This window comes from Perognathus longimembris, chromosome 23 (assembly GCF_023159225.1).
Source record: "Perognathus longimembris pacificus isolate PPM17 chromosome 23, ASM2315922v1, whole genome shotgun sequence".
NCBI lineage: Eukaryota > Metazoa > Chordata > Mammalia > Rodentia > Heteromyidae > Perognathus > Perognathus longimembris.
In genome coordinates this window covers 6,893,616-6,916,360 of record NC_063183.1, presented here as the reverse complement: position 1 = coordinate 6,916,360, position 22,745 = coordinate 6,893,616, and the positions used below count along the sequence as shown (strand labels likewise).

At 46.4% G+C, this 22,745-nt stretch overlaps 2 protein-coding genes across 4 annotated transcripts; one reads left to right on the top strand and one right to left on the bottom strand.

The window, feature by feature from the left end:
- Positions 1-11,273: 11,273 nt before the first annotated feature.
- On the top strand, positions 11,274-14,139 carry LOC125340921 (cardiotrophin-2; the record flags this gene model as incomplete). The annotated part of the gene is made up of 2 exons (XM_048332824.1): positions 11,274-11,423; positions 13,351-14,139. Coding segments are annotated over 2 exons (609 nt in total), but the record flags the coding sequence as incomplete, so codon positions are not given.
- A 1,183-nt stretch (positions 14,140-15,322) lies between these two features.
- On the bottom strand, positions 15,323-20,140 carry Ctf1 (cardiotrophin 1). 3 transcript variants are annotated; one of them, XM_048332821.1, is made up of 3 exons: positions 20,060-20,140; positions 18,625-18,743; positions 15,323-16,405 (listed from the first exon to the last, which is right to left on the bottom strand). In XM_048332821.1, exons 1-3 carry the CDS (start codon positions 20,082-20,084, stop codon positions 15,956-15,958), a joined length of 594 nt encoding a protein of 197 aa, XP_048188778.1. In that variant the 5' UTR covers positions 20,085-20,140; the 3' UTR covers positions 15,323-15,955. The 3 variants fall into 3 exon arrangements, with proteins under 3 accessions (XP_048188778.1, XP_048188780.1, XP_048188777.1); XM_048332823.1 differs by having other exon boundaries at positions 18,625-18,740; positions 20,060-20,116; XM_048332820.1 differs by lacking the exon at positions 20,060-20,140 and adding an exon at positions 19,267-19,512.
- Between the last annotated feature and the right edge of the window lie 2,605 nt (positions 20,141-22,745).

Here is a 22,745-nt window from a genome sequence, read left to right as displayed (position 1 = left end):
CGTGAACTCATTAAGCCCTATGGAGTAGAACAGGCCAATGAAGGCCTCTCTTTTGTCTCTTTTGTTTTCAGGTGAACTTTGGAAACCTTGTGGTAAAAATGAATGATTTGCTAAAACTGCCCCTTGAGAGGTACTAAATGGTTAGAATGTTTATTTGATGTTATTCGATTCCTATGCTATTTTTGTAATTTGGATTTTAAAGGATATAAAACTAAACTAAACATTGTTATAATTTTCTTTTTGCCTTCTTTCCTTACTACCCTGGCCAGTGTTGATGTTATTTTGGCAGCTCACTCCAAAGGGAGGTGACCCCCTTATTTTAGGTAGTTTTGGGCTTGCTCAGGAATACGACCCTTAGAGCACAGTTGAGAAGTTTATGTATTTTGTTGCTTACATTTGGATACTAAACACTATACAGCTAATGGTAAGTCTGTATAGCTGAAAGTTAATTTTCAGTTTGCAGTAATCCTGCAGTCCCTTGGTAAGGTTATAGGTTCCTGGCTAGGTAAGGTCAACACCCCTGAGTCAGCCTGAAGAAGTTACAGAAGATGGATGATCTTCACCCATCAGCCCCCCTTTAAAACCGAGGGACCAGAGTTATTTTCGGATACTACTTTAGGCCCTACTGGCCCATGCCTTACCTCTATATCATCCCCTAGACATGCAAGCCATTGAAATGGACAGAATGGAGCCATGATTGGCTCCCAAGGTACCAAAAAGAAAAAGGGGGAAATGAAGTGCCAGACTTTGTAAAGTCAGGCCCCACTTTACCACGTGAATCCCACTTTACTACGTGAACCTGAGATAAGCAGGCCCTGTGAACAGACCCAGGATAAGCCCATTAGGGCTCAGTCGGTCTAGAACTCTAACCGCTGGGAATGCTTAACTCTGACCACCCCTAGAATGCCTCGAACCCTGAGCCAATCAGATTTGTACCTGTGTCCTAATCTTGCTTGCTTGAACACCTGATTGTTGTAACTTTGTTTTTTGCCTTTATAAGCCCTGTGTAACCACAGCTCGGGGCTTCCTCCTAACCTCCACTGTGTCGGTGGGTAGGACGAGGCCTGAGTTGCAGCTCGCTTAAATAAAGCCTTGCCTTGCTTTTGCATTTCGGAATGTCTGAGTCTCGATGGTCTTCTTGGTGGTGGTCTCGCGACTTGGCACAACACTTCCTTCCTTCCTTTCTTCTTCCTGCCAGTCCTGGGGCTTGAACTTAGGGCCTGAGCACTGTCCCTGGCTTCTTTTTGTTCAAGGCTAGCATTCTGCCACTTGAGCCACAGCACCAGTTCTGGCCTTTTCTCTATATGTGGTGCTGAGGAATCGAACCCAGGGCTTCATGCATGCAAGGCGAGCACTCTACATTAAGCTATATTCCCAGCCCAAGGCCAAGTACTCTTAGTACTATAGGTCCCTAAATGTGTCCTGGCTGAGCCACCATTTGTTCTCCCCTTCTTTCTGTCCATATATGCTGTGATGGTTCAGCTTAATTGAACTGAGAGACCCATTTCTGGGTGCACCTGTGAGGCATTTCCAGCGATGATTAGATCATGAGGGCTCTGAGATAATGGATTAATCCACTGATGGGTTCAAGTCTTATTGGAAGGTAGTGGAGGGAATATGGCCTAGTGGTAGAGTTAATCTTCTCTGCTTCCTAGACATCATGAGGTGAGTAGATTTCCTCCACCATTCCCTTCCACCATCATGTTTCTGCCTTATCAGCTTAAAAGCAGTGGAGCTAGACAACCATGAACTGAAACCAATGAAACTGTGAGTCAAAATAAATGCTCCTTAATATTGTTTTTCTCTCAGGTACTTATCATAGCCACAAAAAGTCTTAACACACTCACTGAACTTGGTGCTGGTCTTCCATACATAATGCAAGGTGGTCAGTAAATAGAAGGGGGCATAGAGGTCTATGAACTCCCCATCCCAACTAGGAGCAAGGGAGACAGAGAAAGCTCACATGAAGGACCCACTCCAAAGTCTTACGTGGATGTATGGTATCAGGTAGAAGAGGAGGAGAAGAGAAAAGGTCTGTTCAGTAGGAAATGAGTAGTCTGTAAAGCTGAAGGAGGGTGTGAAAAAAGCAATACTAAATGACTGTCCAGGGATTGCTAAAGGCTTTGAAATTAAGATTTTATCATGGGGGCATCAGGAAGTGAAGAAAAGTTGTATGGTGAGAAGGGAAACCTTGCTCTTCCTTATCTTGTCATATCTACCAACCACCAATTTCTCTCTCAATGGTCTTGCTTGTTTCTGAAATCTGCCAAGCCTGGTCTAGCCCTGGGAAAGATATGTAATCAAAGATGGGAATATATTTGAGGTTAATGTTGAGAGTAAGGGAAGAATCTAATTCAGATTTTTTTTGTGTTTGTGTTATAGCACTGGGGATTAAACTCAGGGCAATGTGGATACTAGAAAAGCACCTGAACTCCATCTGTCCCCCTAGCTCTATATCTTATTTTTATCTGTTCTGAACAAGCCTCACTTATGTGGTTTCTGGATAATGTTGGAGTTATCGTATGAGGAGTGGATGGGCATCAGGTCTCTTAGGAGCACATGTGTGGCTGAGACAAGTATAGGCACAGAAACACTGGTTAGGACATCAGTACTGTAGCCAAAATTCCATAAAGACACAGGAGGGCCTCACAGCAAGAGCCCAGGCTTTTGGTGGTTGGTATCAAAAGGGCCTACAGGAGGAGCCACCATCCCTGTTTTCATATAATCAAACAGAGAAGTTAAGCAACCTGCCAAGCTAAGGATGAACAAAGGTAGGACTTGAGCCCAAACCTGCTGACTCCTAAATTGTTGGGATCCTTAGTGTATTAGCTTCTAGTGAGACAAGAGATAGAGAGAGAGAAGTAGACTGGTAGGGCAGGTCAGGAAGGGTTGTCAGAGCTTCTCTTCTCACCCAAGACAAATCACCTTGGGCAAATGGATGGGCCTTAGGTAGAGGCTGATTCCTCTAGCTGTGAAAGAGCTCCTGAAAGTCCAGAGGGACAAACTGAAGAAAGACCCCAGAGGCAGGCAGTGGGTGAGGGTTGACCTACCATCTTAGGTGAGGCCCAGCCCCCACCCCTCCACCTGTGAATGTATCAGATTGAGTATCTGCCCCCTCCTTCCCCGCTCTCCTCCTCCTACTCCACTCCATAGCAGAGCCCACGCCTCAGTGCTCCTACTCAATGGGCCTTCTCTAATCCCCTGACATCACCACCTGTCCCACTACCTACTAGCTTGGCAGCCCTTAGCCTGGAAGGTGATGTTTAGTAGCCCCCTCAATTCAGAATCATCTGTATTGACAATCTCCTCCCTCCTTTAGCTCACAGTTCAGATCTGAGACACCCCAGCTCCAGCCCTGAGTCAGGGACAGGGCCTAGGATATGTCCTGATTTTGCTATGTGACTCCAGGTAAGTAGCCATCCTTTTCTAGGCCTTGAATTCCTCAGCTAGCCATATCCCTCCCACTCACACAGATCATACCCAAGATAACACATTGGTTGATCCCTTTTGGCCTTTTCTCAGCTCCCTGTCATTTTGGGAGAGTTATTTTATTTTTTTGCCAATCCTGGGGCTTGAACTCAGGGCCTGAACTCTGTCCCTGCCTTCTTTTTGCTCAAGGCTAGCACTCTACCACTTGAGCCACAGTGCCACTTCTGGCTTTTTCTATAAATGTGGTACTGAGGAATCGAACCCAGGGCTTCATGTATACAAGGCAAGCATTTTATCACTAGGCCATATTTCCAGCCCAAACCTTGGTTTTTATGAGTTCACGTGGTCACTGTTGGCTTCTGGCACTGGACAATGGGTCTCTGAGGAGGAGCTCGGTTGCCTTTCCATTCACCCCAGTACCACACACATTGTATCTGTTGGGCATGTCTCCTTCCTTGTCACCCTCAGTCAAGCAAGGTAAGATGGAACTGTATTCTTATGCCACTAGAGGGTGAGAGTAGGGTTCTAACTGAGCATGCTAAGACTCTAAGGTTGAAAAGAGTATCAGCCCATTGTGGAGAGGTTGATGAAACTCTGGGGAGTATCAGAACTGCATCTCTCTCCATCCTGTCATTCTGCCACAGGCTTTGCTGGTGTGTGTGTGTGTGTATGTGTGTGTGTGTGTGTTCCTGTATTTGTGCTTAGGCAGAACATCTGCCAGTCTATCAGAAGCTGAGATGTGCATATCTGTGCTCGGTGCAGTTCAGTTGCCTCTGCCTGGACTTGCAGTATGCAGTGTGTTCACATGTCCATGTGTGTCTGGTACACATACACACTTGGGGTGTGTGTAGGTCTGGCCTGATATGACACACATGGAAACATGCTTACTAGTATCTGCTTGGCTTGGATTTTGTCTTGTCTTGTCCCATGCTGCCCCAGCTTCTAGAACCCACACAAACACACAGGAGAATCCATGCTTACTTGAATGAATGAACTTCATGGAAGCATATGTATAGGCCTGCTGTGTGCCCATGTGCCAACATGTGTGTGGACGTGTGCATCTCCCTGCATCCAAAGGTGCACCTGCTGTGGGCGGCAGTGCTCTCACACCACCCTTCCCTGACCCTTTTCCAAACTCCTTGGGAGCCAGAGCCCAATGCCTGGGTCCCCATGGGCGGAGCAGGGGGCCGCCTCCTGGGGAGAAACTGGATCCCAGGACGTGCAGAGCAGCAGGGAGCAGGGCGGCCCCTTTGTCCCCCATAATCTCCTCCCCGCCCTTGCACTCTCCCTCCCAGCCACCAGAGTTTAAGGTCAAGTTTGGGGGCTGTAGAGGTCTAGTGCGTCAGGTTAGTGTCCCTTTCCTTATTTTCTGCCTCAGGGGCTTCCACTTGGCCTGGAAGAGACATCCTTCTCTGGGTTGTTCCCACCTTTCTCTGCCTTGTCACCTGGCTGGGTCTACCTCATTCTTTGCCAGGACCCTGTCCACTGCCTGCCCGCCTTCCTTCCCCCAAGGCGTAACTCCTTCCTTCCCTCCTGGGCGGCTCCAGGGCTCAGCCTCAGGTATAAAGCCACTGAGACACCTGAGGGACAGGACAGGTACCTGGAAGGATACAGAGATTGCGGAGGAAGGAGCCAAAGAGAGAGCATGAGCTATCCACTGGGTGAGTGAGGGGATGGGATTCCAGGGCTCAGAGGCCAGCAGAGGAGAAGGCCCTGCTGCCAGCTGCCTCCCTCGTTGCTGGTACTCATGATTCACATGCCTTAGTAACTTCGATGCTGGCTACAGCTCCTTACACATAGAAGGCTTCCTCCATCATTCATTGAACAAATATTTATTGAGTTGCCTATTATGTGCAAACACATCCTTGGTATCTGCAGAGGACTGGTTATAAGACCTCCCACTAGGATACCAAAGTCTTTTACATCCTCCTATATACTTTATCATTTCTAGATGACTTGTAATACCTAATGCAAGGTAAATGCTGTGAAAATGGATATTTTATTGTTTAGGGAATAATTATAACAGTAAAGGTCTGTGCATATTCAATACAGATACAACTTTCTTTATTAATTTTATTTATTTATCCTGGCCAGTCCTGGGGCTTGAACTCAGGGCCTGGACACTGTCCCTGAGCTTCTTTTGCTTAAGGCTAGCTCTCACCTCTTGAGTCACAGCACCACTTCCAGCTTTTTGATGTAGTACTGAAGAATAGAACCCAGGGTTTGATACATGCTAGACAAGCCCCCAGATGCAATTTTCTATCTACAACTGGTTGAATATGTGTACCTAGTGGCTACAGATACAAAGCCCTCAGAAAGCCTATAATGATGGCTCATGCCTACAATCTTAGCCATTAATGGGGTGAAGAGCTGGGTGCTAGTGGCTCACGCCTGTAATCCTAGCTATTCATGAGCCTGAGAACTGAAGATCGAGGTTTGAAGTCAGCAAGGGCAGAAAAGTCCCCATAAGACTCTTATCTCCAATTAACCACCAGAAAACCAGAAGTGGTACTGTGGCCCAAAGTGCTAGTCTTGAGAGCAAAAACCTCAGGGATAGTACCCAGGCCCTGAATTCAAGTTCCATGACTGACAAAAATAAATAAGTAAGGTGGGGTGAAGATCAAGAGACCAGCTGAGGGGCTGGGAATATGGCCTAGTGGCAAGAGTGCTTCACTCGCATACATGAAGCCCTGGGTTCGATTCCCCAGCACCACGTATATAGAAAACGGCCAGAAGTGGTGCTGTGGCTCAAGTGGCAGAGTGCTAGCCTTGAGCAAAAAGAAGCCAGGGACAGTGCTCAGGCCCTGAGTCCATGCCCCAGGACTGGCAACAAAAAACAAAACAAATAAACAAAATTGATGAAACTAATGTGTCAACATTTAAAAAAAAAAGAGACCAGCTGGGACAAAAAGTTCATGAGACCCTAGTTCAACCAATAAAAGCCAGGTGCTGCTGGATTACACCTGTAGTTGTGTCTATTCAGAGGCCAAGATATGAGTATTAAGGTTTGAAGTTAGCTTAGGTAGACAAATCCAAGAGGCTCTTCTCTCCAATTTACCAGCAAAAATCTGGGACTGGAGGTATGGCTTAAGTAGTAGCATTCCAGCCATGAGCAAAAAAAAATGAGCAAGAACATGAGCACAGAGGGAGGAGGTAACAAATAGTACAATAAATATACCCATAGCCTTACATATGAAACAGTAACCCCTCTGTAATTAACAAAAAAAAAAAAAAGAACATGACCCCAAGGGGCTGTAAATGTAATTTAGTAATTTAGTGGTAGAGTGCTTGTCTAGCATGCATGAAGCCCTGAGTTCGATTCCTCAGCACCACATAAACAGAAAAAGCCAGAAGTGGGGCTGTGGCTCAAGTGGTAGAGTGCTAACCTTGAGCAAAAAGACGCTCAGGGACAGTGCCCAGGCCGAGTCCAAGTCCCAGCACTAGAAAAAAAAAAAAAAAAAAAGGAAAAAAGACCCAGCTGGGCACTAGTGGCTTACCTCTGTAATCCTGGCTACTCAAGAAGCTAAGATCCAGAGATTGTGATTCAAAGCCAGCCTGGGCAGGAAAGTCCATGAGACTTGAATAAACTACAAAAAAAGCCAAAAGTAGGGCAGGTATGTAGCTCAGTAGTAAAGTGCTTGCCTAGCAAGTGCAACATCCTGGGCTCAATCCCCTGTACCGCCTCCTCATACCAAAACACAAAACAAAACAAAAAACCCTAAAGTTTCAAAGCCACAAGTGTTGTTGTGGCTCAAGTGGTAGAAGCAAAACCTTCAGGGATAGACCATGCCCCAGGTTCAAGACCTTTGTCATCCTACGGGCCAGCACAAAAAAAAAAAAGAAACCCTGGGACTAGGAATGTGGCTTAGTGGTACAGTGCTCGCCTAGCATGCATGAAACCCTGGGTTTGATTCCTCAGTACCACATAAGCAGAAAAAGTCGGAAGTGGTGCTGTGGCTCAAGGGGTAAGAGTGCTAGACTTGAACAAAAAGAAGCCAGGGACAGTGCTCAAGCCCTGAGTTCAAGCCCCAGGACTGGCAAAACAAAACAAAACAAAACAAATGTATGTCACTCTAGTACAAAGACATGTTAATCCTCTTGGTATTACTTCAATTTTAGTGTAAAAAGCAAGTGCATGGGGAAGGGGAAGAGATGGTGGAAGAGGAGGGGGGTAGCTAGCAAGTATGACAAGAAATGTATTTACTACCATACATATGTAACTGTAATCCCTCTGTACATCACCTTGACAATTAAATTACTTTTTTGGGGGCCAGTCCTGGGGCTTGGACTCAGGGCCTGAGCACTGTCCCTGGCTTCTTTTTGCTCAAGGCTAGCACTCTGCCACTTGAGCCACAGCGCCACTTCTGGCCATTTTCTGTATATGTGGTGCTGGGGAATCGAACCCAGGGCCTCATGTATATGAAGCAGGCACTCTTGCCACTAGGCCATATCCCCAGCCCTAAATTACATTTTTAAAAAAGCAAGGGCAGGCAATTCACAATTGCCAAAATACAGAAACAACCCAGATGCCCCTCCACAGATGAATGGATCCAAAAAATATGGTACCTATATACAATGGAATACTACATAGCGATTAGAAATGGTGAAATATTGGTATTCGCAGGGAAATGGTCAGAACTTGAACAAATAATGTTGAGCGAGACAAGCCTAGAACACAGAAAACAAAGGGGCATGATCTCCCTGATATATGACTGTTAAGGTGGGGGGAGGGGGAGACAGGTATGTGAAACCAAAAACCTCTTGTCAAATGGTAATTCCCACAGGTTTGGGTCAGCGACCCTACAATATGTAATTAAAACCAAACAACTACTCAACATATAAAAGTCAAAAATTGACTTCTCAGTGGATCACAATAGCTCAAAAGCTATGTATGTATGTACGTATAAAACTATTGTCGACATATTGTCTATTGTAGACATTACATTTAAAGCCCTAGGCGAATTTTCTTTGGTGTAGGCCACATGGCTACTGTATATGTTCTTGGTACATTGTGTATTGTATATATGTCTACCTGACCTAGGGAAGGGAAAGAAAAACGGTGTAAGATAGCACAAGAAATGTACATACTGCCCTACTATGTAACTGTACCCCTTTTGCACAACACCTTGTCAAAAAAAATTTGTTTAATAAATAAATTATAAAAAAAAAAAAAGCAAGTGCAGGGGCTGGGTATATGGCTTAGTGGCAAGAGTGCTTGCCTCGTATACACAAAGCCCTGGGTTTGATTCCTCAGCACCACATATACAGAAACGGCCAGAAGTGACCCTGTGGCTCAAGTGGTAGAGTGCTAGCTTTGAGCAAAAATAAGCCAGGGACAGAGTTCAGGCCCTGAGTTCAAGCCCCAGGACTGGCCAAAAAAAAAAAAAAGCAAGTGCAGTTCAAGTGTTTTGTGTTTCTTGATCTGAATGTTGGTTGGGAGGACATATTCACTTTGTGGAACTCATTAAGCTTATGACTTGTGCATTTTCTATCTATTTGTTTTTTTTGTTTTGTTTGCCAGACCTGGGGCTTGAACTCAGGGCCTGAGCACTGTCTATATATATATGGTGCTGAGGAATTGAACCCAGGGCATCATGTATACGAGGCAAGCTTTGTCACTAGGCCATATTCCCAGCCCAGTACATTTCTTTTTTGACAATGCCCTTTCCCTTGCTTGCTCCTAGTTCATTATTTTCAGAAAATAAATTATTTTTTGTAATATTGGGATTTGAACTCAAGGCCTGGGCGCTGTCCCTGAGCCTCTTTGTGCTCAAGACCAGCACTCTAGCACTTGAACCACTTCTGATTTTTTTTTTTTTTTTTTGGCCAGTCCTGGGCCTTGGACTCAGGGCCTGAGCACTGTCCCTGGCTTCTTCCCGCTCAAGGCTAGCACTCTGCCTCTTGAGCCACAGCGCCGCTTCTGGCCGTTTTCTGTATATGTGGTGCTGGGGAATCGAACCTAGGGCCTCGTGTATCCGAGGCAGGCACTCTTGCCACTAGGCTATATCCCCAGCCCACCACTTCTGATTTTGAGTGGTTAATTGGAGATAGGAGTCTAAATGGGGACTTTTCTGCTTGGGCTGACTTCGACCATAATCCTCAGATCTCAGCCTCCTGAGTAACTAGGATTACTGGTGTGAGCCATTGGAACTGGGCTCACTTCCAGCTTTTTGATAGTCAACTGAAGATAAGAGTCTCATGGACTTTACTGCCTGGACTGGCTTTTGAACCATGATCTGCAGATCATAGCCTCCTGAGTAGCTAGGATTTGTGGCATGAGCCACCAGCATCCAGCTGCTGTTGCTGATGCTTCTCCTCCTCCTCTTCCCCTTCTTCTTTCTCCTCCTCCTCCTCTTCCTCCTCCTCTTTCCAGTCTGGGACTTGAACTCAGGGTCTAGGCACTGTCCCTGAGCCAAATTCCTTTGCTCAAGGCTAGCACTCTACCACTTGAGCCACAGCCCAACTTTCGTTTGTTTTTTTTTTCTGTTTATGTGATACTGAGAAATTGAACCCAGGACTTCATGCATGGTAGGCAAGCACTCTAACACCTGGGGCTCGAACTCAGGGCCCAGGCAACTGTCCTTGAGCTTCTTTTGCTCAAGGCTAGTATTCTACCATTTGAGCCACAGTGCCACTTCTGGCTTTTTCTCTTTATGTGGATCCCAGGGCTTCATGCGTGCTGGGCAGGCACTCTACCACTAAGCCACAATACCAGCCCTTTTTTTTTTTTCCAGTCCTAGGGCTTGAACTCAGGGCTTAAGCACTGTCCTTGAGCTTCTTTTGCTGAAGGCTAGCACTCTATCACTCCTGGCCTGAATTTCTGTGTATATGGTACTGAGGAATCAAACACAGGGCTTCGTGCATGCTAGGCCAGCATTCTACCACTAAGCCACATTCCCAGCCTCCTTCTTGTGTTTTTTAATGTAACTAGAGTTTTAACTCAAGGCCTATGCTTGCTAAGAAGCCTGTCTACAACTTGAACCACACCTCCAACCCTTTTAAATTATTTTTCATATAGCGTTTCAAGTTTTTACACTCTCTAGCCAGAGACTGTGATCATCCTACTTCCACCTTCCAAGTGGCTGGGATAACAAACATGCACCACTATTTCCATGTTCTGTGGAGATGGGGGTCCCACTTTTTGTCCAGGCTACCTCAAGATCTCTATTTCCTAAGCAGCTAAGGATTAAGTGTTCCACATTTTTAAAAGAAAATAGAAAAGAAGAGGAAAGTAGTCTTGGCTACATTTTAAGGATAAAGCCAGCAGTATCTACTGTGGGATTGTCTGGTAGAGTAAGAAAGAATGAAGTCTTCAAGAGTATCACAGAGTTTGGGCCTAAGCAACTACAAGAATTCTGGAGGAGGAGAAACGGAAGAGTAGAATACTAGGTATTTTTATTTATTTACTTATTTATTTATTTTGAGTTTTAGATGTTTACTAATGTCTGAGTGAGTCTGGAGTTCAAGGGAAGGTCAAATGGAGTTTTCAACTGGAATTAATCTACCAGGTGATTGTACCCTGACATGGATATAAAGATAACTGCAGGCCCCAAAGGCTGTCATTTTCCTTCTAGTACTAGGGATTGAACCCTGTGTTTGTCATGCTAGTCACATGTTTTACCTTTTGAGCTACACCCCTAGTCCTTTTGTTTGTATTTTGTCTTTGAGATAGGATTTTGCTATATAGTCCAGACTGAACTTGAACTCAAGAGCCTCCTGCTCCTATATCCTGAATAGCTAGGATTATAGATATGGTCTGTGAGGCCAGGTAGGCTGTACCTGGTGAAGGCATTGTTAGGATGAATGAATTATTTGGAAGGTAGGGACAGGGTACTGACCTCTGATTTCTTCTGCCAGCCCCCATCTGTTTCCTGAGCCTGGTGTTGCCACCCCTCAGTCCAGCAGCTCCCATCTCCCCAGCGGAGCCCATCAGTCAAGCTTATAGCCTGGCCCTCTACATGCAGAAGAACACATCAACACTGCTGCAGACCTATGTGAGTGACACTGAGCAGGGGCAGGGACCAGGGGAAGAGAACCCTGGGAAGGGGAAACAGTAAGCCAATGGATTCTTGTAGTTCCAAGGGAACAGAGACACTGTAAACTAGAGACACACTAACTCAGATGTTATTGTTGGCTAGGCGACCTTAGACAAGTCATCCCTTCTCCCATGGTCCCAGCTTCCACATCTGTAAAATGGGATGCGGATCATGCCTTGCTGATCTGTTACTTAGTTCTAAGGAAGGGCTTTACATAGTCATGGTGATTTCCACAGCCATTTCATGTCATGTGCCCCCATAAGCCCTATGTCATAGTGGGCACTCTATTCTTATGGTCTTAGAGACTTTTTTTTTCTTGGTTGGTCGTGAGGCCTGAACTCTGGGCCTGGGCGCTGTCCCTGAGCTCTTCAGCTCAAGGCTAGTTCTCTACCACTTTAGCCGCAGGGCCACTTCCAGTTTTCTGGTGGTTAGTAGGAGATAAGAGTCTCACAGACTTTCCTGCCCAGGCTGGCTTTGAGCCTCAATCCTCAGATCTCAGCCTCCTGAGTAGCTAGGATTACAGGTGTGAGCCACTAGCTTTTGGCTGTGGACACTTAAAATGGTTCTGAGAAGTGGAATTAAAATCAAAGTTACAGATGAGGTCACAAACTCAGATAGTTTGTCTGAGGGAACAGTTGATAGTGCCAGCATCTCAAACTAAATCTGGAACTCCAGGCCACAGTTTTTAGTTGTCATTCTCACCCTACTGTATAGGAGTCCTTGGGTTTAGTCTGACCTATAAATATTTTTTGTTTTGTTTGTGTGTTGCTTATTTCCATTTTAAGTATGAATGTCTGAAATAGACACTGGAATACTACTGGCTACAATTCTATCCTCTACCTTAACCCTGCTTCCCTTGCAAATTACACATCTGCCTAGCTATGGAGCCCTAAAAGTTCCCAACTTTTCCTGTTCTATATTCTAGGCTAACAAGTAGCTATAAAATGTAGTTCTAGTCCCATATCTACCACCTTACCCTGAATAACTTGGGACACCTTGAGTCTCAGTTTCTCTACTATAAGACAGGAATTTAATTTTTAATTTTTGTTGTTGTTGTAGGTCATAGGGCTTGAACTCAGGCCCTGGGCACTGTCCCTGAGCTCTTTTGCTCAAGAATAGTGCCCTATCACATTGAGCCACAGCTCTACTTCTGGTTTTCTGGTTGTTACTTAGAGATAAGAGTCTCAGGCTGGGGATATGGCTTACCAGTGGAGCACTTGCCTTGCATTCATGAAGCCCTGGGTTCTATTCCTCAGTACCATATAAACAGAAGTGAAGTTGTGGCTCAAGTGGTAGAGTGCTAGCCTTGAGCAAAAGAAGCTCAGGACAGTGCCCAGGCTCTGAGTTCAAGTTCCAGGACTGGCAAAAAATAAAGAGTCTTTATTTGTGAAGGTAAAAACTTTGCTAGAGAAGGCTCTTGAATAAATTTAAATCATTAACAATTACTTGTTAATGAATAAAATCAGCAAATAAATACTAGAAATAAAAAAGAACAATCCATAACTATGTTTTTAGCATACTTGGATTGAAAACAAAAGTATAATCATGGAGTTCATTTATATTTATATTTTCTATTTATATATATTTACTTGGTAATGATCAGGGGGTTTTCACACCCTTGTTGTGGGTCAACAACATGATTTCCCATCAGCTTCACAATGATACTGCCATGTGTGAGTTAGGAAACTGTGATTCAATGTTGTATAGCTGATAAAAATTGTACCCCAACAGGGCCCTTTCTCTGGGTTAGGACATCCCAACTCCTGAAGGGTAGTGAATAGTGGCTCCTCCTCTGAAATGTCTATTTCAGTGGGCCCATGTAGACTCAGAGCCCCAGGCACCCTTTTGGTCCTCTGACTTCTGTCTGTCTCTGTCCTTCACATAGCTCCAGTACCAAGGCAGCCCCTTCAGTGACCCTGGCTTCTCAGCCCCTGAGCTCCAGTTGAGCAGTCTACCACCTGCTTCAGTCTCCTTCAAGACCTGGCATGCTCTGGATGATGGGGAGCGGCTGAACCGTGCCCAGGGAGCCTTTCTGGCCTTGACTCAGCACCTCCAGCTCGTGGGAGATGACCAGAGTGACCTGAATCCTGGCAGCCCCATCCTGCTGGCTCAGCTTGGAGCTGCAAGACTCAGGGCTCAAGGCTTGTTAGGGAACATGGCTGCCATCATGGCTGCCCTGGGCCTGCCTATCCCCCCAGAAGAGGATACACTGGGAGTTGTTCCCTTTGGAGCCTCTGCCTTCGAGAGGAAATGTCGAGGCTATGTAGTGACTCGGGAATATGGGCACTGGACAGATAGAGCTGTGAGGGACTTGGCTCTGCTCAAAGCCAAATACCCAGCATAAAGGAACAGGATTTCCTGTGAAAGGCTACAACACTTCTTTCACAATGGACTTATCTGCCTTCTAGGATAAAGAAAACAAAAAGGAGCTGCATCTTATTTATACACAGGGCTGTATGCCTTTTCTTTGGGAATATTTCCTGGAAGCTAATTCAATATTCCTTATTGCCTGGTCCTTCCCGCCCAGGTCCTATGGCCTCCCTTCCAGATCTAGGTGGGCTCTACTTATCCTTTTTGTGGACTACCAATTCAGTGGTACCCAGTTTCCTACTTTCTGCTTATAAAGAGCAGCCTCCTTGTCCAGGGATTTTCCTGAGACTTTCCCTTTCCTGTAATTTTTGGGAACTCCAGGGACTGACTGTCTTCTTGTCTACCTCAATTCCTATGTCAAGATGCTGTCTTTCTGAGCAGCTAGACCTCCCTGCTTCTTGCTGGAGTTCATTTCCTTCTGTAGTCTACCTCTATGTTTGCTGTCCTTTTTTCTGTCTAGAGGAGCTTCACCTCCTGATCAGTGGAAGTCTAATTCTCAGCTGCAGCCTCTGGGACTCAAGTCTGTACCTGTTTCCTTCTGAAAACATATCTCCTTCCTGTTCTGGGCAAATAGATGGATCCTCTGGCCTAAATCTTTCATGAATCTAATTTTTATTTTTTTTTTTGGCCAGTCCTAGGCCCTGAACTCAGGGCCTGAGCACTGTCCCTGGCTTCTTTTTTGCTCAAGGCTAGCACTCTGCCACTTGAGCCACAGTGCCACTTCTGGCCATTTTCTGTATATATGGTGCTGAGGAATCGAACCCAGGGCCTCATGTATACGAGGCAAGCACTCTTGCCACTAGGCCATATTCCCAGCCCATGAATCTAATTTTTTGTGCCAGTACAGGGACTTGAACTCAGAGCCTCATACTCTCCCTTTTCTCCTACAGGCTGACATTTTACCACTTGAACCACACTTCCATTTCCAGTTTTTGCTTGTTAATTGGAGATAAGAGTTTCTCAAATTTGTCTGTCCTGGATTACTTTGAACAGGGAGTGTCAGATTTCAGTCTCCTGAGTAATTGAATTTAGGGCCTCACATTTTCACTTGGCTTTTTCATTCATGGCTGCATTTACTTACTGGTTTCCAACAGTGATCCTCAAATCTCACCATCCTGAGTAGGTAGAATTATAGGCATGAGCTTCCAACACCTGTCAGTGCATCTATTTATATTGTGCCTTTTGAATATGTGTGGAGGACCAGCTTGTACTCCAAAGATCCTCTTCTCTTTAAAACTGTATCTAGCCAGGTGCTGGTGGCTTATGCCTGTAATCCTATCTACATAGGAGACAGATCTGAGGATCACACTTCGAAGCCAGTCCAGGCAGGAGATTCTTGTTTCCAGTTAACCATTAGAACACCAGAAGTGGAACTGTGGCTCAAAATGATAGAGTACTAGCCTTGCACAAATAAAACTCAGGGACAGTGCTCAGGCCCCATGTTCAAGCCCTATGACAGACAAAAAAAAAAAAAAAAAAGCTGTATCTAGCTAATTTTCAGTTTATTTTTAAAATGTTTTATTTACAAAGAAAATTAATTTATTCTCAAATAAAACTTGTTCAGAGTGTCACTTTTTCTTACACAGACCTGGACAGAGGTGCAGGGGCTATGCAGGGGGAACAGGAAGCAGGACATCCAGGGAGACCAACAGGTGGGTGAGGAAGAGGTCAGCATAGCAGATAGGCTGACCCTGGGGAAGGTGGGCTGAAGTTTGGGATGGAGAAGCTTCCCACTACAGGACCAGCAGACACTTTCTCATCCAGAAAAGGACCAAGATGGTCAGAACTCTAGAGACAAAGCACCACTTCCACGTGATGAGATTGAGATGCACACACTATCCACACGGGCTTAGGGGAGGCAGATGAGTAAAGAGACAGAGAAATCCCCCAAGAGACCAGTAATGGAGGACCAAAGGAACCAGAGGAAGGCTCAAGGGAGAAAGGACAGAAAGCTGAAAACGATGGGACAGGTAAGTTCTCTGAATCAACAAGAATCTAGAGAGATGAGGAAGACACAAAACAAATGGATCAGTGAGGACAGTCCAAGGACACAGTGAAGGAAGCAGTGGAGATTCGGACCCGGGAGGAGGCAACAGTGGAAACTGGTCTTGTGTCTGAAATCAGGCAGGAGCCCCAGACACCAGCTGGCCCAGGTCACCCTCCGTGCGGCTCACCCACTCGCCATAGAGGCCACACACGTGGAGCCCTAGCACTTTGGCTGAGAACCCCCCCGGAGCTGTGGGGGTGGTGGCTGCGGCGGCAGCCTCGGTGGTGGAACCGTGGCCCAGCGCGGCCAGCACCGTCTCCACAGCGGCGCCCAGGGCCCGGGCCTGGCGCGCTGCTTCCTCCAAGCGCCTCAACAGGCGCGGCGCGCGCGGGTTCAGTTCCGCCTGGTGGCGGCGCACACCATCCAATAGCACGGGCAGTGTGGCCAGCGCCGCTGCGTCCAGCCGTAGCCGCTCGGGCACCGGCAGCCCGGTGTGGCCTGGTGCAGGGGCGCTCAGGCCTGCCACCGGCAGCCGGGGCGGGGAGAAGCCTGGCAGCCCGAAGGGCTCTCCCTGGTGCTGCACCTGCAGAGACAGGGCCGCAGGTCAGCGGGGCTTCCAGAGTGGGGTTTGTGGGAGCTAGTACGCTCCTTTCCTAAGGCCTGAAACAAACTCTTCATCTTACAAATGATAAATGTCTCCGAACATGGAGGCTGTGTTTGAGATAAAACCGAAAACGAACGCGGGGCATGTGCTTCCTCACCTCTAATACTGAGCTAATGACAGTATCAACTTCATAAAGTAGAGATGAGCATGCAAATATTTTAACACAGGTGGTCACCCCTTGGAAGGACAAACCTAGGTTCAAATCCTGTTTAAAACAGTTTCTGAGCAGGACGCGAGTGGCTCATGCCTGTAATCCTAGCTACTGAGGAGGTTGAGATCTGAGGATTCCAGTTCCAGGCCAGCCTAGGCAGAGAAGTCTCATCTCCAATTAACCATTCAAAAACCATTATAGCTCAAGTGGTGGAGTGCTAGCCTTGAGCACAAAGAGGTTCAGGGACAACGCCCAGGCCCTGAGTTCAAGCCCCACAACTGACAAAAAGTTTCTAGCTTTGTCCTTTCCTGCAAAACCATTTCCATTTCCCAAAACCATTTAATTAAGCTTCACTGTGTGTGTGTGTGTGTGTGTGTGTGTGTGTGTGTGTGTGTGCAAAGGCCTGGAGATCTCGCTGGGCCTCTTCCATGCCCCTGTGCCTCTAAGGCTGGCACTCTACCACTTGAGCCATGCTTTTTTGCTGGTTAAACAGGTAACCAGCAGAAGGTAAGAGTTTCAAGTATTTGCCAAGGCTGGCTTCAAACCAGGATCCTTTGATCAGCTTCCTGAGTAGCTAACATTATAGGCAGGAGTCACTGGAGCCAGAGCCCAGCTTGAACTTCATTCTTTGTCACCTGTACAAGAATGTCCTGCTAGGGGATCTTGGGAATCATAGAAGACAGTGTGGGGACTCAGTCCATTTCACTCCCTCTTCATCCTTCCTAACCTGTACCTGCACTGGACAAAGATTCAATGAATAATTGTCATGTGAATGAATAAGTATATGGCCTTGAGTTCAAACCCTAGTCAGTATTGCCCAAAAAATTAAAAAAAAACAAACAGACTTCCCAATAATACTGTGATAATGATGGGCATTTTGTAAATGAGAAAACTGGTCTAAAGTCAGTGACTTGCCTAGATAACCTATCTAGGATGTGGCAGAGCTGGTATTTGAGCAAAAGTACTAATCCATTATCTACTGATATAATTGTATTATTATATATTATAATCACATGACATATATTATTATAATATATCATACATTATATATGTTATATGATATACAAGTAAACATATTGTTTTACTTCTTTACTTATTTATTTTGGTGCCAGTTTTGGGCTTGAACTCAGGGCCTGGTCGCTGTCCCTAAGCTTTTTTGCTCAAGGGTAGTACTCTACCACTTGTCCCACAGTTCCACTTCTGGCTTTTTGGTGGTTAATTGGAAATAAGAGTCACATGGAGGAAGTGGCGCTGTGGCTCACGTGGTAGAGCACTAGCCTTGAGCTGAGGAGCTCAGGGACAGCACCCAGGCCCAGAGTTCAAGTCCCACAACCTTCAAAAAGAAAAAGAAGAGTCACATGGAGTTTCCTGCCCATCCTGGCTTCAAATCAAGATCCTCAGATCTCAGTTTCCTGAGTAGTTAGGATTACAGGCATGAGCTACTGATGCCCAACCTATTTTTAATGTTGCTATTCTGTCTGATTCAAAACTATCTCCCTCCACTACTCTACTGTAATTTGGACACCAGAGTGTCCTCAGCCCAATCATAGGTATTGGTAGATCCCTCGCCTTGGTAAAATACCTTTGTGGAATATAATTTTTCCCCATATTGAAACTCCTTCTTAGCCTCTCTGAATGTCCCAGGTACAAGAGTTCACAGTTCACCTGCTTTCTTGTATAGCCTATGAAGGTGAGGTGACAAGATCACACTGAGCCTAGAATCTAGGTTTCCTGACTCTCACACCAAGGTTCTCTTTGCTTTCTCCAGCTGCTTCTGATTTCCAGGACCTAGGAAGGATCCTCTAAGCATGGGCAAAATGTCATTTGGATCACTGACAATTTGTTGTGTGGCCAAGAACAAGTTACTGTCCCTCTTAGGAGCCTTGACTTCTAAGCTGGGAAAGAGGTTGAGAAAACAGCTGAGACCTCTGATTTGTACTTCCACATTCCCAGGCCTTTGGCATCTCCCACCCCCATTTCCACTCACATATTCCTGGAGCAGCTGCTCAGCATATTTGGTGAGGAGGCGGGCAAGGCTGTGTGTCTGCTGGATCTTGGCCTCCAAGTGGGGAAGCAATGAATTTGAGGACTCAGCCTTGGGTTCTTCTGGTGGGAAAGGATGGAGGAATGAGGGCAGGAAGCCCACACTATGCTCCTTGACCACCTCTCCCATGCTGGCTCTTCCTTTCTTAATCCAGAGTCTGTGCTCTGGATTCTCTGACATTCAAACCAGGCAGAATCTGTCTGATTCTAACCGGGGGAAAATAGGGCACAAGACCTTTTGTTAAGCTATTGTCTACCTGAAATGTGTTTCCTGTCACTAAATCACTTGTGAAATCCTTTTAAGGCTAAATTCAAACATTGCTTCCTCAATGCAGTTCTTTCTTTCTTTTTCTTTTTTGGCCAGTCTTGGGGCTTGAACTCAGGGCCTGGGCACTGTCCCTGAGGTTCTTTTGCTCAAGGCTAGCACTCTACCACTTGAGCCATAGCACTACTTCCAGTTTTTTTTTTCTTCTTTCTTCTTCTTCTGTTTATGTGGTACTGAGGAATCAAACCAGGGCTTTATGCAGGCTAGGCAAGCACTCTATCACTAAGCCACATTCCCAGCCCCTCAATATAGTTCTTTTACCTCTGTGTATTTGTCTTGACCAGGAATACTTTAAAGGTAAGGCACATATGTCTATAACTCTGTGACTGTTGGTGAGATTCAGCATCGCTGAAGCACACAACCTTACATTGGAATGCTCCTTTAAAGCTATCAGAGAAACTAGGCGTAAGCCAAAAGGTGGCGCCTCAGGGGGAGGACTACATTTCCCGATATGCACAACGCAAGCGCCCAGTACAAACTGGGGAATGTAGTCCCCGCCTCCCAACTCTGCCCTAGTCCCTCCCTACTCCCTCCCCCCCCCCGCCCCCGCCCCCCCCACGTCTCCCCCCGCCAGTTACGACTGGGAATTTTCTCCTCTAGTCGTCACTCACTAGATCCTGTGGCTGAGACCTTCTCTAACTCTACTCCTCCAGCCCCTAATTCTGATTCTTTCCCAATGCTCTGAGAAGACCCCAGGTCCTGTCGGCCCTTCCTCCGTGAGTACCACCGAGGATCTAACCCCGAGTCCAAGCCCCTGAAACTGCAGCCCCAGGCTTCATCTAAATCCTCAAGCCTGCTCTTTTACCCAACTCACCCGCTCCCCGTGACACTGCAGCCCCAGGCTTTCTTTAAACCCTCAAGCCTGCCCTTCTGTCCAACTCACCCGCTCGTTACCTGACACCGGAGCCTGCTCTCCCTCCCCCCCCCTTCCCCGCCCAGACCGCTCCCCTCCCGGGCCAGAGGGGAATGGTGGTGGAGATCTGAACCCCCACCTTCCAACCCTTCTTACTCATACTGCCCTCGGGGACCCAGGGTCGATCGCTTTGCCCCTTACCCAGACTTCCCTCCCTCTGGCTCATGCTGGCCCCTGGCTGATCCCGGCTCCCTCCACACCCCCTTTCGGAGGAGGGGGAGGGAGAAGGGGGAAAAAGGGTAAGGGCGGGGCCCAGACACAGCCAATCATAGCCTAGACCCCAAATATTCCCCCCGCCACACACACTTACTTCCAGGCAAGATTCCTTGGCCCTGAGCTCAGCCACTCTTCTGCCTAGCCTGACTGGGTAGGGGCCAGCCGTGATAGGCAGGTGGCAGCTCAGTGAATAGGTTCTCAGGCCTGTAAGGCAACCCTGTGTCCTATCTGGAGCGGGAGGCAGACATTGATGTGAGCAAGGGCTTGGCACCCAGGCTGCTTTTTCTTCTTCTTCTTCTTTTTTTTTTTTTGGTGTGGGGGAGAGAAGCTACAGGACTGGGGAGAGTGGGAGAAACAAACATCTGGCAGAGCTTAGATGTCTTCCACCTTCCTTGTCTGTCACACTTACCAGGTGGGATATAGGTAGCACCTCACTTCACCTTACCAAGCCCAGCAACAGCCCTCCCCACCAAAACATACACTTGCATGTATTAAGTTTAAAACATCCTGACCCAAATTCTTATATTTGTAAGAACAAGCTTCAGAGATTTGTACATGATGTCACACCCAAATACCACCATTAACATGGTATAGACACTGAAAAAACTTACACACTTAACTTCACAATTGTGTCTCAAGGACCCACTGTTTTATTTGTTTTGTTTTTGTTGCCAGTCCTGGGGCGTGGACTCAGGGCCTGAGAACTGTCCCTGGCTTCTTTTTGCTCAAGGCTAGCACTCTACCACTTGAGCCACAGCACACTTTGGGCCGTTTTCTGTATATGTGGGGAATAGAACCCAGGGCTTCATGTATACGAGGCAAGCACTCTTGCCACTAGACCATATTCCCAGCCCCTCTCAAGGACCCACTCCAACCTGGACTCTGGGATCCCTATTTAGTCTCCCCTGCACACACCACACACACACACACACACTGCCCCTACACATACCAAGAGCGTACAGTAATTTAGGAGGAGACCCTAAACAATAGCAGGTACTGAGTGTAAGAAGTCTTATGATGGGACTGAGAAGGAGGCCTGGGTATCTGAAACTGTTACTATAAACAGACAGCTGAAAGACAATAAAACACATCACTGGCAGAGGGTTTCACAGGTACATCTGAAGCCATACTGTTAGAGACCACAACCACACAATTTACCAACAGTGAATACATACTGAATATTTATTGTGTGCCAGACACTATCGTGTGTGTATATTTGTGAACTTCAATGTTACGGATGAGGAGATAGACATGTGAATCATCCAAAGTCACACCGCTGGCTGTGGCAGATCTGGCATTTTACTTCTGCAGTGTGGTTCCACATATACTGTTATAACTAAACCCTTGGTCATGTTCTCACCAAAAACTCACATTTTTTTTTTGACAGTCCTGGGGCTTGAACTCAGGGCCTGACCACTCTGATCACTGTCCCTGGCTTCTTTTTGCTCAAGGCTAGCACTCTACCACTTGAGCCACAGCGCCACTTCTGGTTTCTTCTATATATGTGGTGCTGAGGAATCGAACCCAGGGCTTCATGTATGGGAGGCAAGCATTCTACCACTAGGTCACATTCCCAGCCCTCACAGACACATTTTTGAAATAAAGAAACAAGCACAGCAGCACAGATTCAGACCTAGTCTTATCTACTAACTGGCCAGTCTCAAATAAAACCAAGACATGTTCATTTTCTTTTTCTTTCTTTCCTTTTTTTTTTTTTTGGCCAGTCCTGGGGCTTGAACTCAGAGCCTGGGCACTGTCTCTGAGTTTCTTTTGCTCAAGCCTAGCACTCTACCACTTGAGACACAGCGCCACTTCCAGGTTTTTCTGTTTGTATGGTACTGAGGAATCAAACCCAGGGCTTCATGCATGCTAGGAAAGCACTCTACTCTAAGCCACATTCCCAGCCCCACATTCATTTTAAGAAAACTTTGAACTGAACTACAATACACATGTGAAAGGCACACACATGGGGAACAACTTGAATTTTCAGATAAATATGAGTAATCCAGATTCAGAAGTAGACATGACTAGCTCTCAGAAATGGCTTCTTTTTTCCTTCCAGTCTCGAGGGCGACTGCTATCCTGACTTTTTCTGGGGGGTGGGGGGTTGGTTTTGGGGCTTGAACTCAGGGCTTGGGCTCTGTCCCTGAGCCTCTTTGTGCTACAGGCTAGCACTCTACCACTTGAGCCACAGAGCCACTTCTGGGTTTTGTGTTTTTAATTGGAGAGAAGAGTCTCATACAGACTTTTCTGCCCCAGCTGGCTTTGAACCACAATCCTCAGATCTCAGCCTCCTGAGTAGCTAGGATTATAAGTGTGAACCATCAGCACCTGGCTTATCCTGACTTCTCACACTATAAATCTGGTAGATCTGCTTCATATAATCATCCGTGTGTACTGTTACATTCTGGATTCTTTTACTCAGGTATGGCTCAGGTTTGGGTTGTGCAGGACATTTGCTGTTCTAGTCACTATGTCTATATCCATGGTTCATGTCTACCAACAGGTTGTAGTTCATTTTCCATTTGTCCTGTTGATGGATTTTTTTTTTGCAGTTTGGATCTACTGGGAATGAAAATTCCAGTACATCTATCTTAGTGCTCATATGTAC